General features: G+C 49.3%; 2 protein-coding genes across 3 annotated transcripts in view; one reads left to right on the forward strand and one right to left on the reverse strand.

The window, feature by feature from the left end:
* FBXO15 (F-box protein 15) overlaps positions 1-3,900 on the reverse strand; it is a 758,839-nt gene extending 754,939 nt beyond the window's left edge. The window contains exons 1-2 of one of the 2 annotated variants that reach the window (XM_069620708.1): positions 3,683-3,900; positions 3,396-3,576 (exon numbers count right to left, since the gene is read on the reverse strand). In XM_069620708.1, the coding sequence (XP_069476809.1) occupies positions 3,396-3,526 (131 nt within the window). In that variant the 5' untranslated portion in view covers positions 3,527-3,576; positions 3,683-3,900. The remainder of the gene's footprint in view (positions 1-3,395; positions 3,577-3,682) is intronic. The other variant, XM_069620709.1, reaches the window with a different exon arrangement.
* Positions 3,901-4,002: 102 nt separating this feature from the next.
* The window catches only part of TIMM21 (translocase of inner mitochondrial membrane 21), a 251,204-nt gene continuing 234,184 nt past the window's right edge, over positions 4,003-21,022 (forward strand). The window contains exon 1 of the mRNA XM_069620710.1: positions 4,003-4,347. Within this exon, the coding sequence (XP_069476811.1) occupies positions 4,071-4,347 (277 nt within the window). The 5' untranslated portion in view covers positions 4,003-4,070. The remainder of the gene's footprint in view (positions 4,348-21,022) is intronic.

Raw genomic sequence — 21,022 nt, forward strand, 5'->3', positions numbered from 1 at the left:
GCGACGAGATCGGGAATGTTGGAGGATTTGTTGGCATATAAGAAGGCTAAGGCGGTGGTGCAGAGGGTGATTAGGGAAAGGAAGCGTGGATATTGGAGGGGCTATTGTGGGTCTCTGAGGAGTAATTCTGGTGTGGGTGAGGTTTGGAAGCAGTTTAAGCGGATGTCTGGGTTGATGAGGTCGCAGGGTGGCATGTCTGTTCTGTTGAAAGGGGTGAAGGTGGTCAGTGAGGATGGGGAGAAGGCGAATTTGTTGGGGGGGGGGGGGCGAGTATTTTGTGGGAGTGCACAGTTCAGGGAACTTCCCGGAGGCAGTGATGCTAGGTATGGGTGTGGTTGAGGAGGAGACGCGGGAGTGGTGGAGTTGGATGGGGCGATTCGGAAGGGGAAGCGGTCTAGTCCAGGAGTGAATGGGATCAAGTATCTATTTTTGGAAAAGTTGCCAGTGGAATGTAAGTTGGAGGTGTTGGATCTGTTCAATGAGATCTGGAAGAGTGGAGTTTTGCCGAGGTTGTGGAAAAGAGCGATTGTGGTGGCGATTTTGAAGGGTGGCAAGGTCCCTACAGAGTGTAAGTCATATAGGCCGATTGCGCTGACTGTTGTGCTGTGTAAGATTATGGAACGGATGGTGGTTGAGCGATTGGGGTTTTACTTGGAGTCGAATGGGTGTTTGAGTGATTTTCAGAGTGGGTTCAGGAGGAATCGGTCAGTGGCAGATCCGTTAGTGAGGTTGGTGACTGGTGTGGAGGAGGCGTTGTGCGATGGGGAGCTGGTGGGGGCGTTCTTTTTGGATTTGGAGAAGGCGTATGATATGGTGTGGAGGAGTGGGTTGTTGGTGAGACTGTTGGAGATGGGTGTGAAGGGGAGGATGTTTCGGTGGATTAGGGCGTTTTTGGCTGATAGGACCTTTCAGATGAGAGTGAGGGGGGTGATGTCTGAGGTTTGGAAGATGGAGAATGGGACGCCGCAGGGGAGTGTGATTAGTGCGATGCTGTTTAATGTGATGGTGGATTTCTTGCAGACGATTGTGTGGTATGGGTAAGAGGGCGGAGTTTGTTGTTGGTGCAGAGTCGGCTGCAAGCTGCGATAGTGCGTATGGAGGAGTGGTGTGGGAAATGGGGCTTCTCGTGTCTGGATAAAAGTGTGAGTATGGTTTTCTCGAGGAGAAGAGTGCAGCAGGAGTTGGACTTGGTTTTGAAAGGTGTGAGGGTGAAGAGCGTGGAAGAGTTTCGGTACTTGGGGGTGATTTTGGATAGGAAGTTGAACTGGAATTTGCAGGTGGATGGTATGGTGGATAAGTGTAAACGTAGGTTGAATTTGTTGCGGGCGGTGACTGGGAAAGAGTGGGGTGCGCAGCAGAAGTGTTTATGAATGTTGTATAAGGGGTTGATTCTGAGTGTGACTGATTTTGGATGTCAGGTGGCTGTGGGTTTCACGGCAAGTCAGAAGCTGCGGTTGGATAGGGTGCAGGCGAGGGCATTGAGGGTGTGATGAGGTCTTCTCCAGTGAATGCGTGCAGGTGCTTGTGGGGGAGATGCCGTTGGGGTTGAGGAGGGATGCGTTGAATATGAGGTGGTGAGTGAAGTGCAGTGCGAAGAGTGTGGCTCACCCGGTGTGTGAATGTTTGCTGTATAATTGGAGGTTTGACTATTATAGGGACCGGTGGAGGAGGAAGGGGGGCACTTGGGGTTTCACATGTGGGAGAAGGGGGTGCAGTGGGGTGTGGATGAGTTGTTGGCTGTGACGGGTACGGATTTGGTGAGATGGCCGATGTGGATGATGGGGTCTCCAAAGGTGTGTTTGGAGTTGGCGAGTGTGGTGTCAAAGAAGCGGGGTTTGTGGGGTGAGATCAAGACTTTGGGTCAGGAGTATGTGGCAGGGAAGGAAGGGTGTAAGGTGTTCACGGATGGTTCGAAGGATCCTGCGTCTGGGAGAGTGGGTATGGCGTATTATCTGGAAAGCACTGGGGAGTATAAAGTGGGGCGACTGACGAGTGACATATCGATTTGTACGGCTGAGTTGGTGGCGATTGCATTGGCGGTTGATAGGGTGTGCGAGTTGGGGTTTGAGAAGGTGGTGTTTTCGGATTCATTGAATGGGTTGCAGGTGATTGTGGCAGGGGATGGCGATAGGAAGGATGTGATTTTGGACATCAGGAAGAAGATTGATCGGTGTGCGCGTGGGGGGGGATGGGTCTGGAGTTGGCGTGGGTTCCCAGTCACAGTGGCATTTTGGGTAATGAGTTGGTGGATTTGGCGGCGGGTGCGGGTATGAGGAAATGAACGGTTGATGTGAGGATACCTTTGAGTATGGATGAGGTGAAGGCTGTGGTGGTGAAGCGGGTTATGGGTGAGTGGCAGGAGAGGTGGGAGAGTGGGGTGAAGAGCAGGTGGATGTTTGGTGTCCGTGAGAAAGTGTCTGTGAAGGTGGATGCAGGGAAACTGGAATGGAGGAGGAGGGAGGAGCTGATGCTGAATCGGTTGAGGATAGGGCACGTGGGGCTGAATGACAGTCTGTTTTGAGTGGGGAAGCGTGAGTCGAGGGACTGTGTGGTGTGTGGGGTGCCTGAGACTGTGCGACATTTTCTGCTTACGTGCGAGAGGTATGTTGAGGAGAGAGAGTTGATGAAGGTTCGGATGTCTGCGCTGGGAGTGGCTGAACTGAGTGGGAAGGCTTTGCTGGGAGGAGTCGGGGTGAGAGGCAGAGAAAGGAGCAGTGTGCTGTTAGATTTTGCGGGGTAGACTGGGTGGTGGGAGGAGTTATGAGAAAGTGAGGGTTGTGTGCAAGATTGGTGGGGAGGTGCACATCATCCTTTTGGATGGGGAAGTGCCTGCGTGGGTCCGCCCACGCTGTCGATAATTAGAAGAAGCCTCGCGTAGTGAGCATTCCAGCCTCACATCAGTGAGGAAGGTTGAGATGGTCGTCGTGGCGGTGTGCCACAGGGTCTGCTAAATAAACTAAGAGTTGCCTTCAACTACCCAGAGTCCTTCGTTGTATTACACTCACATCCCGCTCCCCCCTGCCTTCTCCCTCTCTGAACTTGCACGTTCAGAATGCTCATAAGGCCTAGGACCTGCTCTTTCTTCCTCTTCTTTATTATTTTTGCCTCGTATTTTCATGTTCCCTCCTCGCTGCTCTGTGGGCGCTTTGAAACACAATTTACTTCTTTATGTATAAGCGCGAAACAAAAGGCACAATAAAATAAATTCTTTATTTGAAATGTAGGAAACTACAAGATCCAGAATTCCAAGCAAAACATGACTGGGTTGGATTGGATTGCTTCTCAGGTATGGCCACGCAAAACTCGCATAATGCTTCCACCCGCAAAACACTTTTTGTGCAATGTGCTACATTTCTGACCCGGGTGCGGTGGAGAGCTTCAATCAGTTATCTCACCTGCAGGTGGGAAGCCCTGGGCGCATGCCCAATAATCGAGCGCGGGTTGGGGCGGTCTCGCTGCCAGTTGCTCCGCCTCTCTTGAGTAACGCAGTATGCTGCGAAGGGATCCAGCCGCGTCCCATCGCCATGGCGACCAAACAAATGTTTTCGGTGGGCAATAGCGCCCAGAGGCGACGCCCTGCAAAATAGAGATAATGGAAAACGAAAAATGTGAAAACTACACACAAACCAGTTTCAAAAACACGCCAGCAGTAGGATTTGCATACACAGTTCGTCATGCTTACCTTAGCAGCACCTTGATACAGCGAGAGTCAGACCGTGCGTGTGCCGTGTCGCAGCTTGGCGACCGGAAGCGCTCTCTCTGTACTTGAACGCCAGTTTAAGGATGATTATGTGGCTACCTTTGAAGCCTGCAACGGTTGTGCATTAAGTGACTGATAAATACTTCAGGTGCATGATGCCTCTTTGAAGTAGTCCCCAATGAAAACAAAAGACAGACTGTGTGATACATATGCTTTGACAGTGCGGTCCAAGCAATGAGTTGTGTAACATCAAAGATGGCCTTGTCTCCTATGCGCGACCATTCCGAATGCGCGGTCTAGTTGTTGTATCATGTTGAAAGGTTGAAGGGCAACGTCTGTGTCCGAGGACCAAGTTAAATCTTAATCTTTCATGTTGGTTTATAACATGAATTTCCCACGGGCTGCTTTTCTCGTCGCACGCTTGCTGCGACCTTTGCCCCAATTGAGTGGACTGTGTGCGAAACATTGGCCAGGATCCCGCTATTGCTACTTGCAGATCACAGAAACAGTCTCTGCAGTGAGGACCGTATGTAGCCAGCGGCAACAACGGGGTCCCTTAAGGGCCCCTGAGCCCAGGCGCGAGCAGCAGCCTGTGCCCGTGCAGAGGCGGTCTGGGGGAGTGCCCCAGCAGACTGTCGCAAGAAAAGGTGCGTATTGATCATATGCCTGGCTTTCCATAGAAGAAACAATGAGTTTGTTTTCGAATGTTCAAGACGCTATGTCAGTGTCACATTATCTAAGTTACAGTAGCATAGTACTAGAAGTGCTCTCCAGTTTACCGTGGCCATGTGTAAGAAGGTTACTTGCTGGGATTTCTGGGCGTGTAGTTTTCCTCCATTTCTTTAAAAAAAACTTTATATAATTGACGGATACAACCATGAAGCACATTACATTTATCTCGTACTTTGGTGCACATTCAAATACGTTTTTATAACCCCTCCAACAGTATAGGGCTCATAGATAAAGTGATCTGGGATGCTTTGTGTTGTTCGACTAGGAACGGAATGGCACCCATATGTCTTTGGGTCTGTGGGCGAGAGAAAGCGTAGCAAAGCCGCCCTCACACTCGTTTATATAGGTCAGGTCCCTGAGCCATGCCTGTGTAGTTGGGGCAGTCCTAGCTTTTGCAGTTTCTCAGGATATTACGTTTTGCTGTTGCACAGGCAACCTAGTGGGTACCTTCCCAATATCAACCAGCAGATGTATCAGTGGGGTAGGAGCAGTGCTCCAGATAAGATTTTGAGGTGGGAGTATTTTACTCCCTATTTTTAAACTTTGAGAGTAACTGTGATTTTTAGAGAGTAAAAATGACTTTTCTCCTTTCTCATTTGCAAGAGAGTAAAATGTATGTGACATCCATCCGACGTGTTAAAAAACTGTATGGAAATCCTGCGGCAGCTTTCTGGATTGTGACAATACACCTTACATTATTTCTCTAAGGTCTGGTCATTTGATCTCTCATGTATATGTTTAATAGGGCTGTACCGAATAGCATATTTAGTATTCGGCCGGATACCGAATAGTTTGTCAACTATTCGGCCGGAGCCGAATAGTGAGCCGAATAGTTTTTTTTTTTTTAGGCCCCCCTATGCAATACAATCTCGGGCCACCGGCTTTGGCCCGGTGGCCCGACAAACACAACATTATTGCGGTGAGGCCGCGGGGGTTCCCTGTGGCCCCGCGGCCTCACCGTGCTCAAGGGGTGAGGCACATTTCACAGCGAGGCCGCCGGGGTCGGCAAAGTGCCCCGGCGGCCTCATGAGTCTGGGGGGGCCGCTCCTGTAGGAGCGGCCCCCCAATGCAAAATAAACATCGGGCCACCGGCTTTGCACCGGTGGCCCGACAAACAAAACATTATTGCGGTGAGGCCGCGGGGGTTCCCTGAGGCCCCGCGGCCTCACCGTGGTGAGGGGGATGGGGGGCACCGAGGCCGCCGGGGTCGGCAAAGTGCCCCGGCGGCCTCATGAGTCTGGGGGGGCCGCTCTTGTAGGAGCGGCCCCCCAATGCAAAATAAACGTCGGGCCACCGGCTTTGCACCGGTGGCCCGACAAACAGAACATTATTGCGGTGAGGCCGCGGGGGTTCCCTGAGGCCCCGCGGCCTCACCGTGGTGAGGGGGATGGGGGGCACCGAGGCCGCCGGGGTCGGCAAAGTGCCCCGGCGGCCTCATGAGTCTGGGGGGGCCGCTCCTGTAGGAGCGGCCCCCCAATGCAAAATAAACGTCGGGCCACCGGCTTTGCACCGGTGGCCCGACAAACAAAACATTATTGCGGTGAGGCCGCGGGGGTTCCCTGAAGCCCCGCGGCCTCACCGTGGTGAGGGGGATGGGGGGCACCGAGGCCGGCGGGGTCGGCAAAGTGCCCCGGCGGCCTCATGAGTCTGGGGGGGCCGCTCCTGTAGGAGCGGCCCCTCAATGCAAAATAAACGTCGGGCCACCGGCTTTGCACCGGTGGCCCGACAAACAAAACATTATTGCGGTGAGGCCGCGGGGGTTCCCTGAGGCCCCGCGGCCTCACCGTGGTGAGGGGGATGGGGGGCACCGAGGCCGCCGGGGTCGGCAAAGTGCCCCGGCGGCCTCATGAGTCTGGGGGGGCCGCTCCTGTAGGAGCAGCCCCCCAATGCAAAATAAACGTCGGGCCACCGGCTTTGCACCGGTGGCCCGACAAACAAAACATTATTGCGGTGAGGCCGCGGGGGTTCCCTGAGGCCCCGCGGCCTCACCGTGATGAGGGGGTATGGGGGGGGGGCGTCACTTACCTGGTGATTGGGTCCGGGTGCTGGCATAGGAAGTGAGGGACGGGAAGAACTGTTCCCTTCCCTCGCTTCCTATTTCAACACGTTAGGCTGGTTCCTCTGTGGTCAGACTGCAGAAGCCAATAGGCAAACAGCTTGTTTGGCTTCTGCAGCCTGAACACTGTCAAACATTCTATGATTGGCTGTCATCTCCCAAACAGGGAGAGGGCAGCTAATCATAGAAAGTGGACTTCGGCTTCGAGTCCCTAAACAGAAACTATTCTGCCGAAGCCGGATAGCTGTATTTCAGCCGAACTTCGGCAGAATAGGGACTCGAAGCCGAAGTTCGGTACAGCCCTAATGTTTAAAACACAAAAACCTAGCCAATTACATAGTAACGCAAGCATGATTTGTATTGTGTATTTTGAGGTCCAATAGCAGAATTGTCTTTTGATGTTTAATAAAAGTCCTCGATTCCTGGAATTATTACTACCTAATGGAATGCCAATGTAATGGTACAACAGTGCTTCGAGGCAAGGACTCCATGCTATTTATGTAGTCTCATGGTCAAATGGTTAATTTATATAGCGCTTTTGGCAAAGCGCTGTACATACAACATATTGATCACAATTATCATCAAACTGAAGTCGGTACTCTCATTGATCTTGAAAGGCTACAGATCGCAGCAATGAGTGCTCAACCGGCTAAGCTATCTTATTGGCTAACATCCTACAGAGGTTGGTTAACTGAGTATTGACTGAGGTATAATAATCACAGTGCCTAGTTGTTGGACAAACCCTGTATGAAGCGCTACAGGAAGATAAATACCTTATGCCAGGGACAGCTTTTGCCGACTTTCTATTTGTAGCTTGTTTCCTGGAGAGTAAGGTTTTGGATGTTTTAATTGTAGTCTTGAAGATTTGAGAGGCTAGAAGACCTGTGATTGGTGTAATGACAATCACCCTTGAACAAAGACTGCTGCCACTGACATTTATAGTAATGTACCCCAATTGACTGGAAGGTTGAATGGATGTAAACTGGACCGTGGTTATCATTGTACACACTGTTTTCATAATTGGAGTGTAGTTTAAATTATAAGTGTAAAACTGACCTGCCTCCGCATGACTATGCACACAGCACAGGAATACAATTGTGCAATACTGGTTTGCTTTCACTGGTTAAAAAAGCATAATTTTTTACAAAATATGAATTCTCAATTGCAACTTAGTTTTCCATCTGATTCATTTTACAATCCTAAAATGCTAGCAAACTATGCACAGTGCTTCTATTTGCTCCATGAACAGCAACACAGCAGAAGCTGAATGGAAATAAAGCATTCCTTCTATCACAGTGTGCAGTTTCTTTTTTTGAAAGGCTTCAGAGAAATGCAATGTGTTTCAGAGGCGTTTATCCATGGCTTGCAATTACATCCATGTAGATACAAATCAAAAGAAGCCTTCTGGTTTCTGTCAAGTAACCTGACCTTTGCACTGCCCTCTGCTCTAAACTTGTGTGTAAATGTACACCGGAAACTAATAAAGCTGTCGTATTTACAAGATTTTCATGCGTAAAAAGGCCTAGTACGCACCTTATCTGGAGGCCTGGGTAGGAGGGAATGGGATGTCTAGTATGTTTCTCAGGGTGCACGCCACCTTTCCCCAGAACTCCAGGATGAGCGGACAAGCCCAGTTCATGTGGAATGAGTCAGCTTCTGTGGCATGGCACTTAGGGCATCGATCTGGCAGAGTTTCCTTGGGAGAATGTCACAATTATTTGTGGGGTGAAGTGCAGGTGATTCAGGACTTTAAATTGTATAAGTCTTAGATTTGCATTGAGGGAGACTGTCTTGGTGATTTGTCAGCGACGGACCCATTGTGTGTTTAGCACCATGCCCAGGTCTCTCTCCCATACAGCCTTTATTTTGTAGGTAGGAGTATAGGACTGTACAGTTTTGTATAATGTGGAGGTACCGCTTGTGATCCCATTTGTCGTCATAATGGCATGTGTGAATGGGTGAGTTTCTGGCTCGGAAGGGAAGGAGAGCCACATTTGTCAGAATGCCGCTCTCATCCAGTGGTACTGCAGTGCCTTGATGGGTCCATTCACCACCTTAGCGTGGGAGTCATCTAGCGACACAAATGAGCCATTGGGGAACATGTCCCTGAGTGTCAGTTGTTTTTGGGGATCCCATGCTCTATGCAATGCTGGGTCATACGAGGTGGGAAATACCAGGGTAGTGCCATAGAGGGGATGTATTGCTCTATGTGACAGTGACTCTGACCCTCTTGAATATTCTGGACCAGGCCTTTATTGTACTGAAGACAGGATCCATGCCTGTGGTGTTCCTATATGTTTCCGTGAATATTACTGAACGTATGTCGGTGGGGGAGGCTGCATACCTTTCGACTCAGAGATGAGCATGATTCTACGGGCCAGTAAATCAGTATCTCGCAAATTGGGCTTGTGTTGTAATAAAGTTCATAGTCTGGCGCCGTGAGGCCACCAGTGTCATACCACTCCGTTAATTTTGTCCAACTCATTCCGCTTGCTCCCCCACCCTACACAAACGTGGACGCCATTGAGCGTAGCTTAGTGAAGAAGGCATTCCCCGGCCATGTCGGCATATTGCTAAAAAGGTAGAGCAATTTAGGCACCGCTATCATTTTCAATAATGCTGTGCGGCCGTAGGTCGACACCAGTAGTTTGTTCCAAATTTTGAGTTTTTGTTTCTAGTTGGGTAATACTTGGTTTATAATTAGTTAAGTACAGGGTTTGGTGGTCGGTGGCCACAATCACCTCAAGGTATCGGGCCAAGCAAGGGGACCAGCGGAAGCTCGTGTGAGCCGCCCCACGTGTCAGTGGTATTATCTCAGATTTGGTAGGGTTGATTATGTACCTCAAATGTCTGGAGAATTGATTTGTCCTGCATGATGGGGGAATAGGTTGATCTCAGGGTTCCGAATATATATTAGTGTGTCATCTGTATACAACGAAATGAGTTCAGGGGGGCCTCTTATCCGTACACCTCGGGTAGAGTGTTTGTGACATTAAGTGCCGCCATAAATTCAATGGTGAGAGCGAAAATGAGTGGGGATAGAGGACAGCCCTGCCGTGGGCCCCTGTGAAGAGGGAATCTGGGTAAGACAGTGTGATTTGTCCTGACCACAGCGCAAGGGTCTTTATATAGTAGCTGGATATAGCTTAGGAACTGCAGTCCAAAGCTGGGACAGCAAACATGTATTTCGAGGACACTGAATCGAACTGCTTCTCGGCGTCTAGGGAGACTGCAACCACCTTGGCCTTGGGGTCCAGCTGAGAAATGATTGCAAATAGTCTTCGCAAATTTAGGGAAGTGGATCTGGTCGGAATAAACCCAGATTCGCCGGGATGTACCAGATGAGTCATGTGAGGTATGAGCCGATTTGCTATAGCCTTGGCAAAAACGTGTGTATCTGCATTAATTAGTGAAAGCGGATGATTTGCAGGGGTTTGTTTGGTTTAAGCAAAACTGAGATGACTGCCTCCCTTAATGACGGGTTGAGTGTTCCGGCAACAGTGGCCTCTTCCCATAATGCTAACAGTTTGGGGCCAAGTTCTGCTAAGTAACATTTGTAAATGTTGACAGGGATCCATCAGGCCTAGGGGCATTGCCTGTGACAAGGTCTTTTATCACCTGTCCTATCTCTTCAATGGCCAGAGGGTGATCTAGTGCATCCCTGGCCCCGGGTGAGAGTCTGGGGAGAGAGACTGAGTTGATACTTTCTGTAACAGTGTCCACGTCATCATACAATGATGAGTACAATTCCAAGAACACCTCATTAATCGCTTTCTCCTCCGTACGTGTTTCCCCAACCCTCCCACATAGACTAGTATTTGGTTGAGTGTTCCTTTCAGCTTTAACCAGTCTGGCAAGTGACTTACTTGCCTTGTCTCCTTCCCCATGCCTCCTAGCCCTAGCAGTGGGGGGTGATGTATAGGATCTGCCAGTCTGTGAAATTCATCTAGTTGTGTCTGGAGTGAAGCTAGTCGCATCCCTGCGTGTTAGAGCATGTACGTTTTCTAGTGTTCGCAGTTGTTTCTCAGCCCGTTGTAATTCTGATCGTATAGCTCGTAGCGACCTGTGTGTTGGGGATAATATGTGGCCCTGCATCCAGACCCTAAAGGATTCCCATACTGTGGCCATGGTCCCCACCGACCCCCTCATTGCGGGCAAAGTATTCCTTAAGATCAAATCCTAGTGGGTCAAGTATTGTGGTGTCATGCAGAAGAGCAGGTGGCATCCTTCACAACTTTATGGCTGCTCTCTTGTCGGCTAGTTTAATCTCTAATAATACCGGGGAGTGGTCCGATATGGTGCCTGGAAAAATGGCACAGGCCGTTGTGTGTGGGACATAGTCTGGTGCATACAGCCAATAGTCGGTGCCTGAGCCAGAGTCATGGACTGAAGAATGGAAAGTGAATTCCTCCACCTGATGTTTCCCTGCATGCATCAATTAGCAGTACAAATTTCATACATTGAAGGATAGCGTGTGCAGCCCTGGTCTGCGTACGAGGAACCCTGGAGGTTCCGTCCATCTGTGGATCAAAGATGGTGTTGAAGTCTCCGTCCCATATTACCTTAGCGGCATCTAGTGGGGATATCGGCTCTATTATTTCAACGTAAATGTCGGGATCATCAACTTTCGGGCCGTATGTATTAATCGGGACAAATTGTCCCGATATGGTCCTGTATCACCCGAGTGTGTCAATTTTGTACTTAGTTATTTGGAAGCCTAGGGTATGATGTATGAGGGTCATGACACCCATTGATTGCGTTGAATTGTCCGTGCCAAGTCCTGAGCTCCCCAACTACGGGCAAAGGAGTCTACCACTTAGCATTGGGCATGGGTTTCTTGTAGCATCAAGATCCGAATGTTATGTCTTTTAGCATAGTCTTGTATTTTTCGTGCCTTGATATGGTTGCTCAGGCCCCTAATATTCCATGTGAGCAGTCTAATAGTGTGGTCTGGGCCAGGCATCACATCTTGTGAGTCCAGTGTTGCAGTGCAGGTCTAATCAAGTGTAGCCTTCCATGATCGACCGTCATATTTTTCATTCCCCCAACTTCTCCACCTGCCGTCCCCCAAACCTGACTGTGTAGACCCTTTCTTAAATAAAGAGTTCTTAAACAGTAGGAGGCAACGTGCGCCCCAACTAGTAGCATCAAACATTTAACAGGTCTGAGCCGCACTGTGTGGCTCAGTCGACCTTGAAGGACCTTCTCAAGTTATACCTGACAAGGTTGAAGCTATGTAAATATCGCCAGTGTCAGCCGTTGCCCGGCAGAATCGGAATGTTCTGCTGAATATAGGCGATGGCGTCTTCCATGGATTCAAAAAAGTGGGCTCTGCCGACTGGCTGGAAACCTCATGGCACGTGCAGTTTTACACTCCCAGAGGGCCTTCTTGACCTGGTGGAAATTGCGCCTGGCAGCTTGTACTCCTGTGTAGAGTCAGGGTATATGTGGATTCTGGTCAAATCGTATTGCAGGGTGCCTTTTTCACGTGCCAGCCAGAGTATTTGGTCCCGGTCCCGGTAGTTTAGTAGTCAGGCAATGACTGACCGAAGTGGGGCCCCAGTTTTTGCGGCAAAAATTGTGCCGCCGGGAATATCGTTCGCAGTGCTTCCGTTTCCATGAGACGTTGAGGGTTGCCTCAGCCATCCCCACCACCCTAATGTTGTTTTGGCAGGATCGGGACTCCAAGTCTTCACACTTTACATAGACCGCCTTTAAATCCTTTTCCTCAATGTCCTTTCCATGCATGGTTACCATGCCTTCAAGATCTCCCACCCTATTTTCCGATGCAGTGATCCGGATTCTTTCTTTCTGTAGATCAGCTCTTAGTGAGGATATGCTGGGGCCTATGTCATCCAACTTAGTGTTCCCCCTGCTGCAAACCCAGCTTGCATTGCCACCATGTAAGGATCCATGTCCTTGTTGGTAAGTGCCAGTGCCTTCGTGGGGTCCTGGGAGCAAGTGGCATCCTCCTCCAGGCTGTGGCATGTTGGTGAATGCATCCATGGGCCCTTTATGACCTCCTTTTGGGCATCCGCGGGTCATTTTTTGAGAATAGGGAGTATTTTTGGCAGGTTATTGTGCTTTACCAATGTAGTGGCTGTGGTTCTGTTTAGGTCGCATGTCTATGGCGCCCTTACATCTGTGGAGTATAACGGTTTCACTTCTCCAGCCCGCTTCTCATTCTCCTGTAAGTGGCGCCTTTTCCGGCGTAAAGTATTTCCCCTTCTCAGGGTTTGCTAATACTTTGCAGCGTGCGTTATGGCGGCGCGCTGAGTGTCCAATGTGAGCTGGTTACTTGCTGCTGGTGCCGGGTGCAGCCACTAGTGCCTGCAACATAGGTTGGGTAGAGGGACACTCTCTCAGCGTGAGAGCCGGTCTGCTCCGTGGGGGTTATATAGCAGGTGATTAAGCCACATACCTGCCAGGGTCCTCCCCCCAGTCTGCTTGGGGTAGCCGCCTCCTTTTGGTCGCCTGTCGGTGGCTGGCAATAATGGTGGCAACTGTGTCAGGTGAGTCTTCTCCCGCTCTCCAGGGGGCCCCCGGAGAGTCGTATGTCCTGCGTGAATTCTGCCACAGCCGCCCCTCCACGTTTACAAAGAACCTCCTCTGCTGTCCAGGATGGACTGTTTCCTCTGGCACGCGACTGCTCACACGGTCGCTGCGTGAGAGACAGTCTAATGTGGCTTATCACGATGTTCTGGTGCACCTCCAAGTTTGGAGTGATGCGAGCAGTGATGTTCCAACGGTCACCGGCCTTAGTCTCTTGGTTCTGCAGTCCTTCACTTTGCAGGATTTAGTCAACAGGATATTGCATAGTACGGAGCTCTACGGTTAGGTGGACATTTTCGTTGGCGCACAGCAGCGCCCCCTTTTACTCCCATTTTCTAATCGGAATGGGGAAAAACTACAAGTTCCAGAATCCAAAGGGGTGGAGGGGGAGTGGAACAGGACTTGGCCTTCTCAAGAGGGGTCCCGGGATACCCGAGAGCTCTAACACGGTTATGCAAACTGCTGATGATGTTGTTTTATTCAAAATGAACAATTTCTATTTACTTAATGTCTTTGGTGAAACGCAAAACCTCTGCACGAAATGTAAACAAAATAGTAGAATTCAGATTTTCCACACATACGTTACAGAAAGTCATAATTCTATTAAAGACAAAGAGGCAAAGTATTATGCCTTTCTCTTATCTTTACTTCTCGAGCAGCATCATTAAAGAATAACAGTAAACCTCACAAATGCGAAAAAAACGTCAATCTCCTTGAGTTTTGAGTCTTTGTAGTCCTTAATGTTATTGGTCCTTTCTAACATGTGACCTTATTTAACAAATAGTCTCTGGTCCATCCCTATAAATCCTGTCCACCATCTTAACAACTCCTTTCTTTCGCTGGCCTTTTCAAACTGTAGCGCCCCAACTGGAAAAGGCTGATGAACTGTTCTTCTCCAAGATAATAATCAAGATAATCGGCTTGTTATCCTTCATGGAACCTGCAACACAAACCATATTTCAAATATCCTGTCTAAGTGGGTGGGTAATTGTCATACATATAATCCAGACTGCATATTCTCTTTGCATCATGACATTACATTAAATCATCACATTATTCATGAAATTGATTATTTGGGTGGTATAAACCTTCGCCTCTGTGTCTTTAATACAATTATGACTTTCTGTAATGTATGTGTGGAAAATCTGAATTCTATGTCAAGACTCAGATTATGCTTGTTCAAAGCTTACTTAACACCACCTTTGCCACTCTTTCTACTGGCTTGAAATAAAAGGTTTTGAAGGTTGACTCGTTAGACCAGTCTGCTGCCTTCATAATGTCCTCTAGCCTGCCTCCCGCATGAAAAGCCTTTGAGGCTATTGCACCTCTCAGTGAATGGGCATCGTAATAATCTTTATCGATGCCCGCTTGGGACATGATGCATCTGATCCATCTTCCTATTGTAGCAGAAGCTACTGCCCCAAAGGGATTCCTTAATGCAATGAGTAACTGTGTTTCCCCTAAGGGTCGTTGATCCCTTGTCATGGTCTTGTATGCCAAAAAGCGGCTCGCTGGACATATTTTAGGCTGATCAGGGAATGCCTCATATGATACCGATCTCAAATACGTTTTCGTTCTTCTTGTAATTTGAAATGTCATTCCCCGTGGGGACAAGGCTTTCCTAGTGACCTCCAACACTCTCACGTCCAATACTCTTTTACATGACAATAAACATAAAAGCATAGCTACCGGGCGTATAACGCCTTTCTCGTCCGCTCACTGTGGTCCAGCCATGACTGTGATCTTGCCATGACGTGAACATTCTTAGGACCTTATCGCAACTGGTCATGTTTCTCCCTCCGAGATCTGATTAGTCTAAATAAGTCTGCATATTAATGGGTGTTCTCCCACTGACAGCCCTTCAATCTTCGGGTGACCTGCAGAAATTGCTGAGCGGGCTGTGTTAATAATCCTATACGCTTTGCCCTGGGCTGCTAATCTGTTCCAGAGGGATGTACGTTCCTTTCCACGCACCAATTACGCCAGGTTGACCAAGTGGACCTGTATGCTTTCCTGGTCCCCAGGATTCCTCGACAATATGTTCATCCTCGTCCACTACTCCTGGCCTAGACCAGGATCCCCTGAAATTGCCCACACAATGTAACTGAGGTTGCCTTTCTTCACCATTGGGTGTCCTCCCACTCAGGGGTCCGTCACTATTGGCTCAAACCTCGGTAGAGCTATCAGATTGTCATGGGGCAGCTCTAACAGATCTGGGAACCATGCTTGTCTCCTCCAGTCTGGAGTAATCAGAACCATGGGTACTTGTCTCCTCACCTGTGCCAGCATTCTCACCATCATTGCAAAGGAAGGGAATGTGTATTCTGTGCTCGGATGCCATTGTGCCATTCATTTCTGGAATACTCTCTTGTCCAGCTTCCAATCTCTGGCATCCCTGAGGAATCTGGAATTCCAGTCAGCTACCTCATTCTGGTGACCTGGAAGGTATTCCGCCGACACTGTAACCTCCCTCTGTAGGCAAAGAAATGCCGAAATTATTTCTCTAACAATACCAGCATTTTGGACTTTGTGCCTCCCAGTCTGTTTAATGTAATGAACTGCAGATACGTTGTCCATCTTGAGGAGACCACAACAACGTGCTCTCTCTCTCTTGTGTCCAGCGTTTCACAGCGAAAGAGCCCGCTAGGAGCTCCAGACAGTTTATGTGAAGCCCCAGTTTCCATTTGCCCCCTGTCGACAGATCTTCACATCTGGTTCTCCATCCCACCTGCTGGCTTTGGACTCTATCACTAGATCTGGGGAGAAGCCAAATATTACCCTTCCTTTCCAGGCATCCATGCTTTGTAGCCACCATTTCAGCTCCTCCCTTGCATCTTGAGTGAGGGGTATTCTTTGTTCGTAAGATATGCCCCGCCTGAGATGTTGTATTAATCTTTGGAGGGCTCTCTAGTGTAGCGGACCTGGGAAAATCACCTGAAACGAAGATGCCAGGCGTCCCACTAGTCTTGCTATCACTCTTAACTACCTCTTTCGCTAGGGGGTTCCTCATATCCTTTTTTATGTTGTTTTCGTTGTTCAAACTGAGACTTGGCATCCCCATCATATCTGTCCTGAAACCCAGAAATTCCATGTTCTGTTCCGGCTTTAGGTTAGGCTTCTCCCAATTCACTAGAAAACAGTCACAGAAGGAGATCTATAGTGGTGTCCACTTGTTCCTTGATCAGCAATCTGTTTTGACACATATGTCGTCCAGATAAATGGTCAGCCTGATCCCTTATTTCCTCAGGAAGGTTACCACTGGTTTCATCACTTTTGTGAAACACCATGGGGCTGATGCTAGTCTGAAGGGTAGGTATGTAAATTCCCGTATCTGACCCTTCCATCGGAATCTCGGAAATGTTTGTTGCTCTGCAGCAATGGGTATAGTCGGATATGCATCATTTTTTTTTTTGTTTTTTGTTTAAAGGTTTTTATTAATTTTATTCAACCAAACATGCAGTGCATATATCAACAGTTCAATTATCCATTGCTTAATTTCGGTCACTGCCCCTCCCGCCCCCCAGCCCCCTTTATGAGCCTCTTTATTCCACATCATCTGTATCTGCTGCACGTGGTGGGGTCTTGCTTTCTGTGGATTCTGTCAGGTCTTGTATTGTTCCAAACAATTCAGCTGTTAATGATTTCCATGCCATTGGGGTTCCCGCCTCCTCCTCTCCCCCTACATTGCTTGCCTCTTGCCATACCATGGTTTCTCCCTCCGCCCATTTCTGCAACTCTTTCCACCACACCTCCACCCTTGGCCTGTGGCATGTCTTCCATCCCATGGCAATCTTCCTCTTTGCGAGCACATATGCTAAATCTTTTAATTTATCCACATGCTTAAGTTTCTGCGATCTGGGGAACCCTCCAGCAAGCAGGCCCAGGGTGCGTCTATGATAATCTTGACCCCCTTTTCTGCTAGTTTCTGCGCCACTTCACCCCAGAAACGCTCAATCACTGGGCATGACCAAAACATGTGTACCATGTCAGCCTTTTCTTCGTCACATTTGGGGCATGCTTGTCGTTCGGCATTTTCAAACCTGGATATCCTATGAGGTGTTATATATGCCCTGTGCGTAATATACAGTTGTATCTGTTTCAGCCTCGCATTCCTCGATACCTTTTTGTGATACCCCAGGGCACGTTCCCACATCCCATCCTCAATCGGGGCTCCTACGTCCGCTTCCCAATCTAGTCTCAATTGTGTTAGATCTTTCCCAACCTTAGACATCATCATCTCGTACAATCTGGAGATCTCATGCCCCCATTCCGATATATCATATATTGCATCTATGATAGCATCTGGTTCTTCTTCCAGTACTGTTTCTGGCCATGTTTTCCTGATTCTCTGCACCATTCTGTGATGTGTAATATACTGGCCCGTGTGTAACCCCGCTTTCTCTCCCAGCACTTCAAAATCTGTAATAGTCCCCTCTCGCCAGATGTCTCCTAACGATTCCCAGTGGTTCCTGATTGTCATCCTCAGCTGTTTATCTTCCCCTACTAGTGTAACTAGTGGTATCTGCGGGGAGCCTGGGAATGGGTTCTCCATCATCCGGCATGCCCGGCGCCACATCTTCCACCCAAGCACCATCATCCTAGGGAGCTCTCTCATTTCTGTCGTGGGCAGCCATAGTCGGATATGTAAGGTCTATTCTGGCTAACCAGTCTGCTTGCTGCTGTAAAATGTCTCTCAGGAAGTGTATGCCCTGCATCGTGAATTCTGTATATCACAAAACCTCACAACCTCACAAAAAAGGTGGAGACCCACTCCCCTCTGGACGTCATAATGAGGGTGCACTTCTACACCACTAAGGAGGCGATCACTGCATTGGGGAGAACACGAGATGAGCTGTCGATTCAGGGCTCCCCCTTCAAATTTACCAAGACTTGTCTCTTATGACCATGCAAAAGCGGCAGACCCTCCGACCCCTCGCGCTTTTTCTCCAGAATCATCAAGTTCATTATCGATGGCTATTCCCAACGACCCTACAATTTACTTAAAATGGAACGCTCCGTAGGATCAGCCACCTAGATGATGCAGCAACAATCCTGCACCCTGACTCTCTCGGAGGGGCGGAGTCCTCCCTGGCCAACCCTAAAACGCATGAACCAGGTGGCTCCCCCACCAAACCAAAACGCCTGGCCTGGACAAGGGTGCAGAGAAGCAGGCACCGAAAATAACCTCCTGCAAGTAGGGCGTAGAAGGGTGACACCGGAACAAGGAACGAAGACTACACAGTGTCACACAGCCCATGCACAATTCCAAGGCGCATGCCACCAATACGCCATTGGAGAGGAATGCAGATTTTGTTTCCTGCCCCAGCCCGGTTGGCTGGGGGAATAAATTTGGCCTGGTTAGCCAGGGAATGTGACAGTCCCACAATGACGGCCCCCCGAACGGTTCAAGGTTCGGCCTCATGTTGGAGGCTGAGGTTAAAATCCCACTTGCAAGGTGACATCAAGCCAATTACTCCCCGAAATGCTGGTTGGCCCGCACTCATCTCAATCCCCCTGTCTGGATCCCAAGACAGCATCAGACTCCACCCCGACTCATCGAATGCTGAAATTTGTCTCTCTCAACATTAGGGGTCTGAACTCCGCCGCGAAGCGCAAGTCCATCTTGCAGAGACTGCAGGAGGAAGATGCTGCAGTGGCCTTTCTAAAAGAGACCCACCTACTCCCGGCAGACTTTGGCCGACTTCGAAACAGACACGTTCCACTGCAATTCTTGGCCTCTGGCGGCACCAAAAAAGGGCGACAGCGATTTTTTGCAAGAGGGCTGAACCCACAGATCCTGGAAACTAAACAATGCCCCGAGGGCCGCGACATAGCGGTTAAATGCCTGCTGCTGGGACAATTGTACTCGCTCATTGCGGTGATTGCCCCCAATGAAGGACAGGCTTCCTCTTTTTACGAGGCTTTGGCCAATGACCTCCCCCCGCCCCCTTTTGTGGAGGGCCAGATCATTATCGGAGGGGACTTCAACGGGGTTCTCAATCCGACTAGGGACAGGTCACACGCTCCTGCCCCCAAAAACTTTAAACTCGCTGTGAGCCTCCTCTGCCTCTTCAGGACCTTAGACGTAGTGGACTCCTGGCAGGTGCTCCACCCCAACAAGACATATTTCTCATTTTACTCCTATGTGCATAGGACCTTCTCAAGGATTTACTTTTTACTGGCATATCCACAGGTATTGGCCTTTGTCGAGGGGGTTTCCATCGGCTCCAGAATTCTATCCGACCACGCTATTATAACTCTGGCTCTCTGGGAACACGACCCAAACCCAAATCTTCAACGCCGATGGAATTTGTATGGCCCCATTCTCAATGAAATGCTGCTGAGAGATGTAATTGCCAAAACGTTCCAGAATTTCTTCAAAAGAAAACCCAAATGAAGAAACATCTCCAGGGAACACCAGGGACGCCATGAAGGGGGTAGTGCAGGGGGCGCTGATAGCGCAGGGAGCAGTTTATCATAAGTGCAAACGACAGGCCTGCCTTGCCCTCGAAATGGAAGTCCAAGAAGTGGAAGAAAATCGTAAGCGTAAAGGCTAGTCCCCAAAAACCCAACAAGCGCTATACGCTGCCTGGAAAAAACTGGAAGCCCACTATGCTGAAAGCACGGCACACCTTCTGGGAAAATCTAAACAATTCTACTATGCTAGAAACAATAAAGCAAACAAACTCATGGTGGCGAAGCTGGCCAAAGCGAAGAGACAGAACACGATCACTGGGCTCTGTGACCAACATGGTGTGGTCCAATACGCGGATCACGAGAAACTGCGTTTGGCATCGGCTCACCTGGTGGAGGTAATGACTGCGCCGGCGCAAGACCAAGGAAAGTAACAAGAATACTTGTGGAAGGGAAGACGGCACTTCCCCCAGCGGAAAGATTCAGTCCGGGAGAGCCTGCACACCCCAATTTCAGGTGAGGAGGTAGCCGCTGCCCTTAAATCCCTAAGGTCTCACCCCCGGGCCAGACGGATACTCTACTAAGTCCTAAAAGATCTTCTGACCCCCTCTGGTCATGTTTTTTAACTCCTTTGGTGGATCGTACTCTGTGACACCTTCCATGCAGGAGTCCATCACCATTCTCCTACTCAAGCCAGGCAAACGCCCCAGGGACAATACCTCCTATAGACCAATCTCTCTCCTGAACATAGATGCAAATATCTACTCCAAAATCCTAGCTAACTGATTGTCAACATATTGCCCGACATAATCAACCCTGACCAAGCTGCCTTGATTAAAAATGGATCCACAGGGGATAATATCCGTAGAGCCCTGAATCTAATCGCCATCGCCTCTCGAGACTCGCGGAAGCTGGCACTTCTGGCCCTGGACGCTACCAAAGCGTTTGACAAAGTTGATTGGGCCTTCATGCGCCTTACCGTAGAGGCATTCGGCTTCGGACCGGCCTTTCAAAAAATGTTCCTGGCCAACTATAAATCCCCAAAGACTCTACTCAGGGTTAATGGCTCCCTGTCTAGCCCAATTCCCCTAACCTGTGGAACCAGGCAAGGATGTCCTTTGTCCCCCCGCCCCCTTCTGTTTGCATTGGTTATGGAGCCCTTTGCTCAGAGAATCGGACTAAACGCTGGTATTAAGGGCCTACAAATTGGCTCCTCCCAGCATAAAATAGCCCTCTATGCAGACGATGTGCTGCTAACCATTGGCACCTCGTTGGGACAGGCTCTCTCTGAAATCGATAGTTTTTGGAGGGTAACAGGCTTCACCATTAATTTTAATAAATCTGTAGCCCTGGGGATGGGCTTAGAACCAGGGGAATGGATATCCCTCGACTCTCTTAGCCCTATTCATTGGGAGGATAAGATGATTCCCTACCTGGGGGTTAATATCCCTGCGAGCCCGAGGGAGGTTTACCGTGTGAACCCCCCCCCCCCACTCTTTAAAGAACTCAAAACGGACCTGGATCGCTGGTCATCACAAGAGATTTCACTGATGGGGCGCATTACAGCC

Source organism: Ambystoma mexicanum, chromosome 5q, assembly GCF_040938575.1.
Source record: "Ambystoma mexicanum isolate Mex_15411 chromosome 5q, UKY_AmexF1_1, whole genome shotgun sequence".
Lineage (NCBI taxonomy): Eukaryota > Metazoa > Chordata > Amphibia > Caudata > Ambystomatidae > Ambystoma > Ambystoma mexicanum.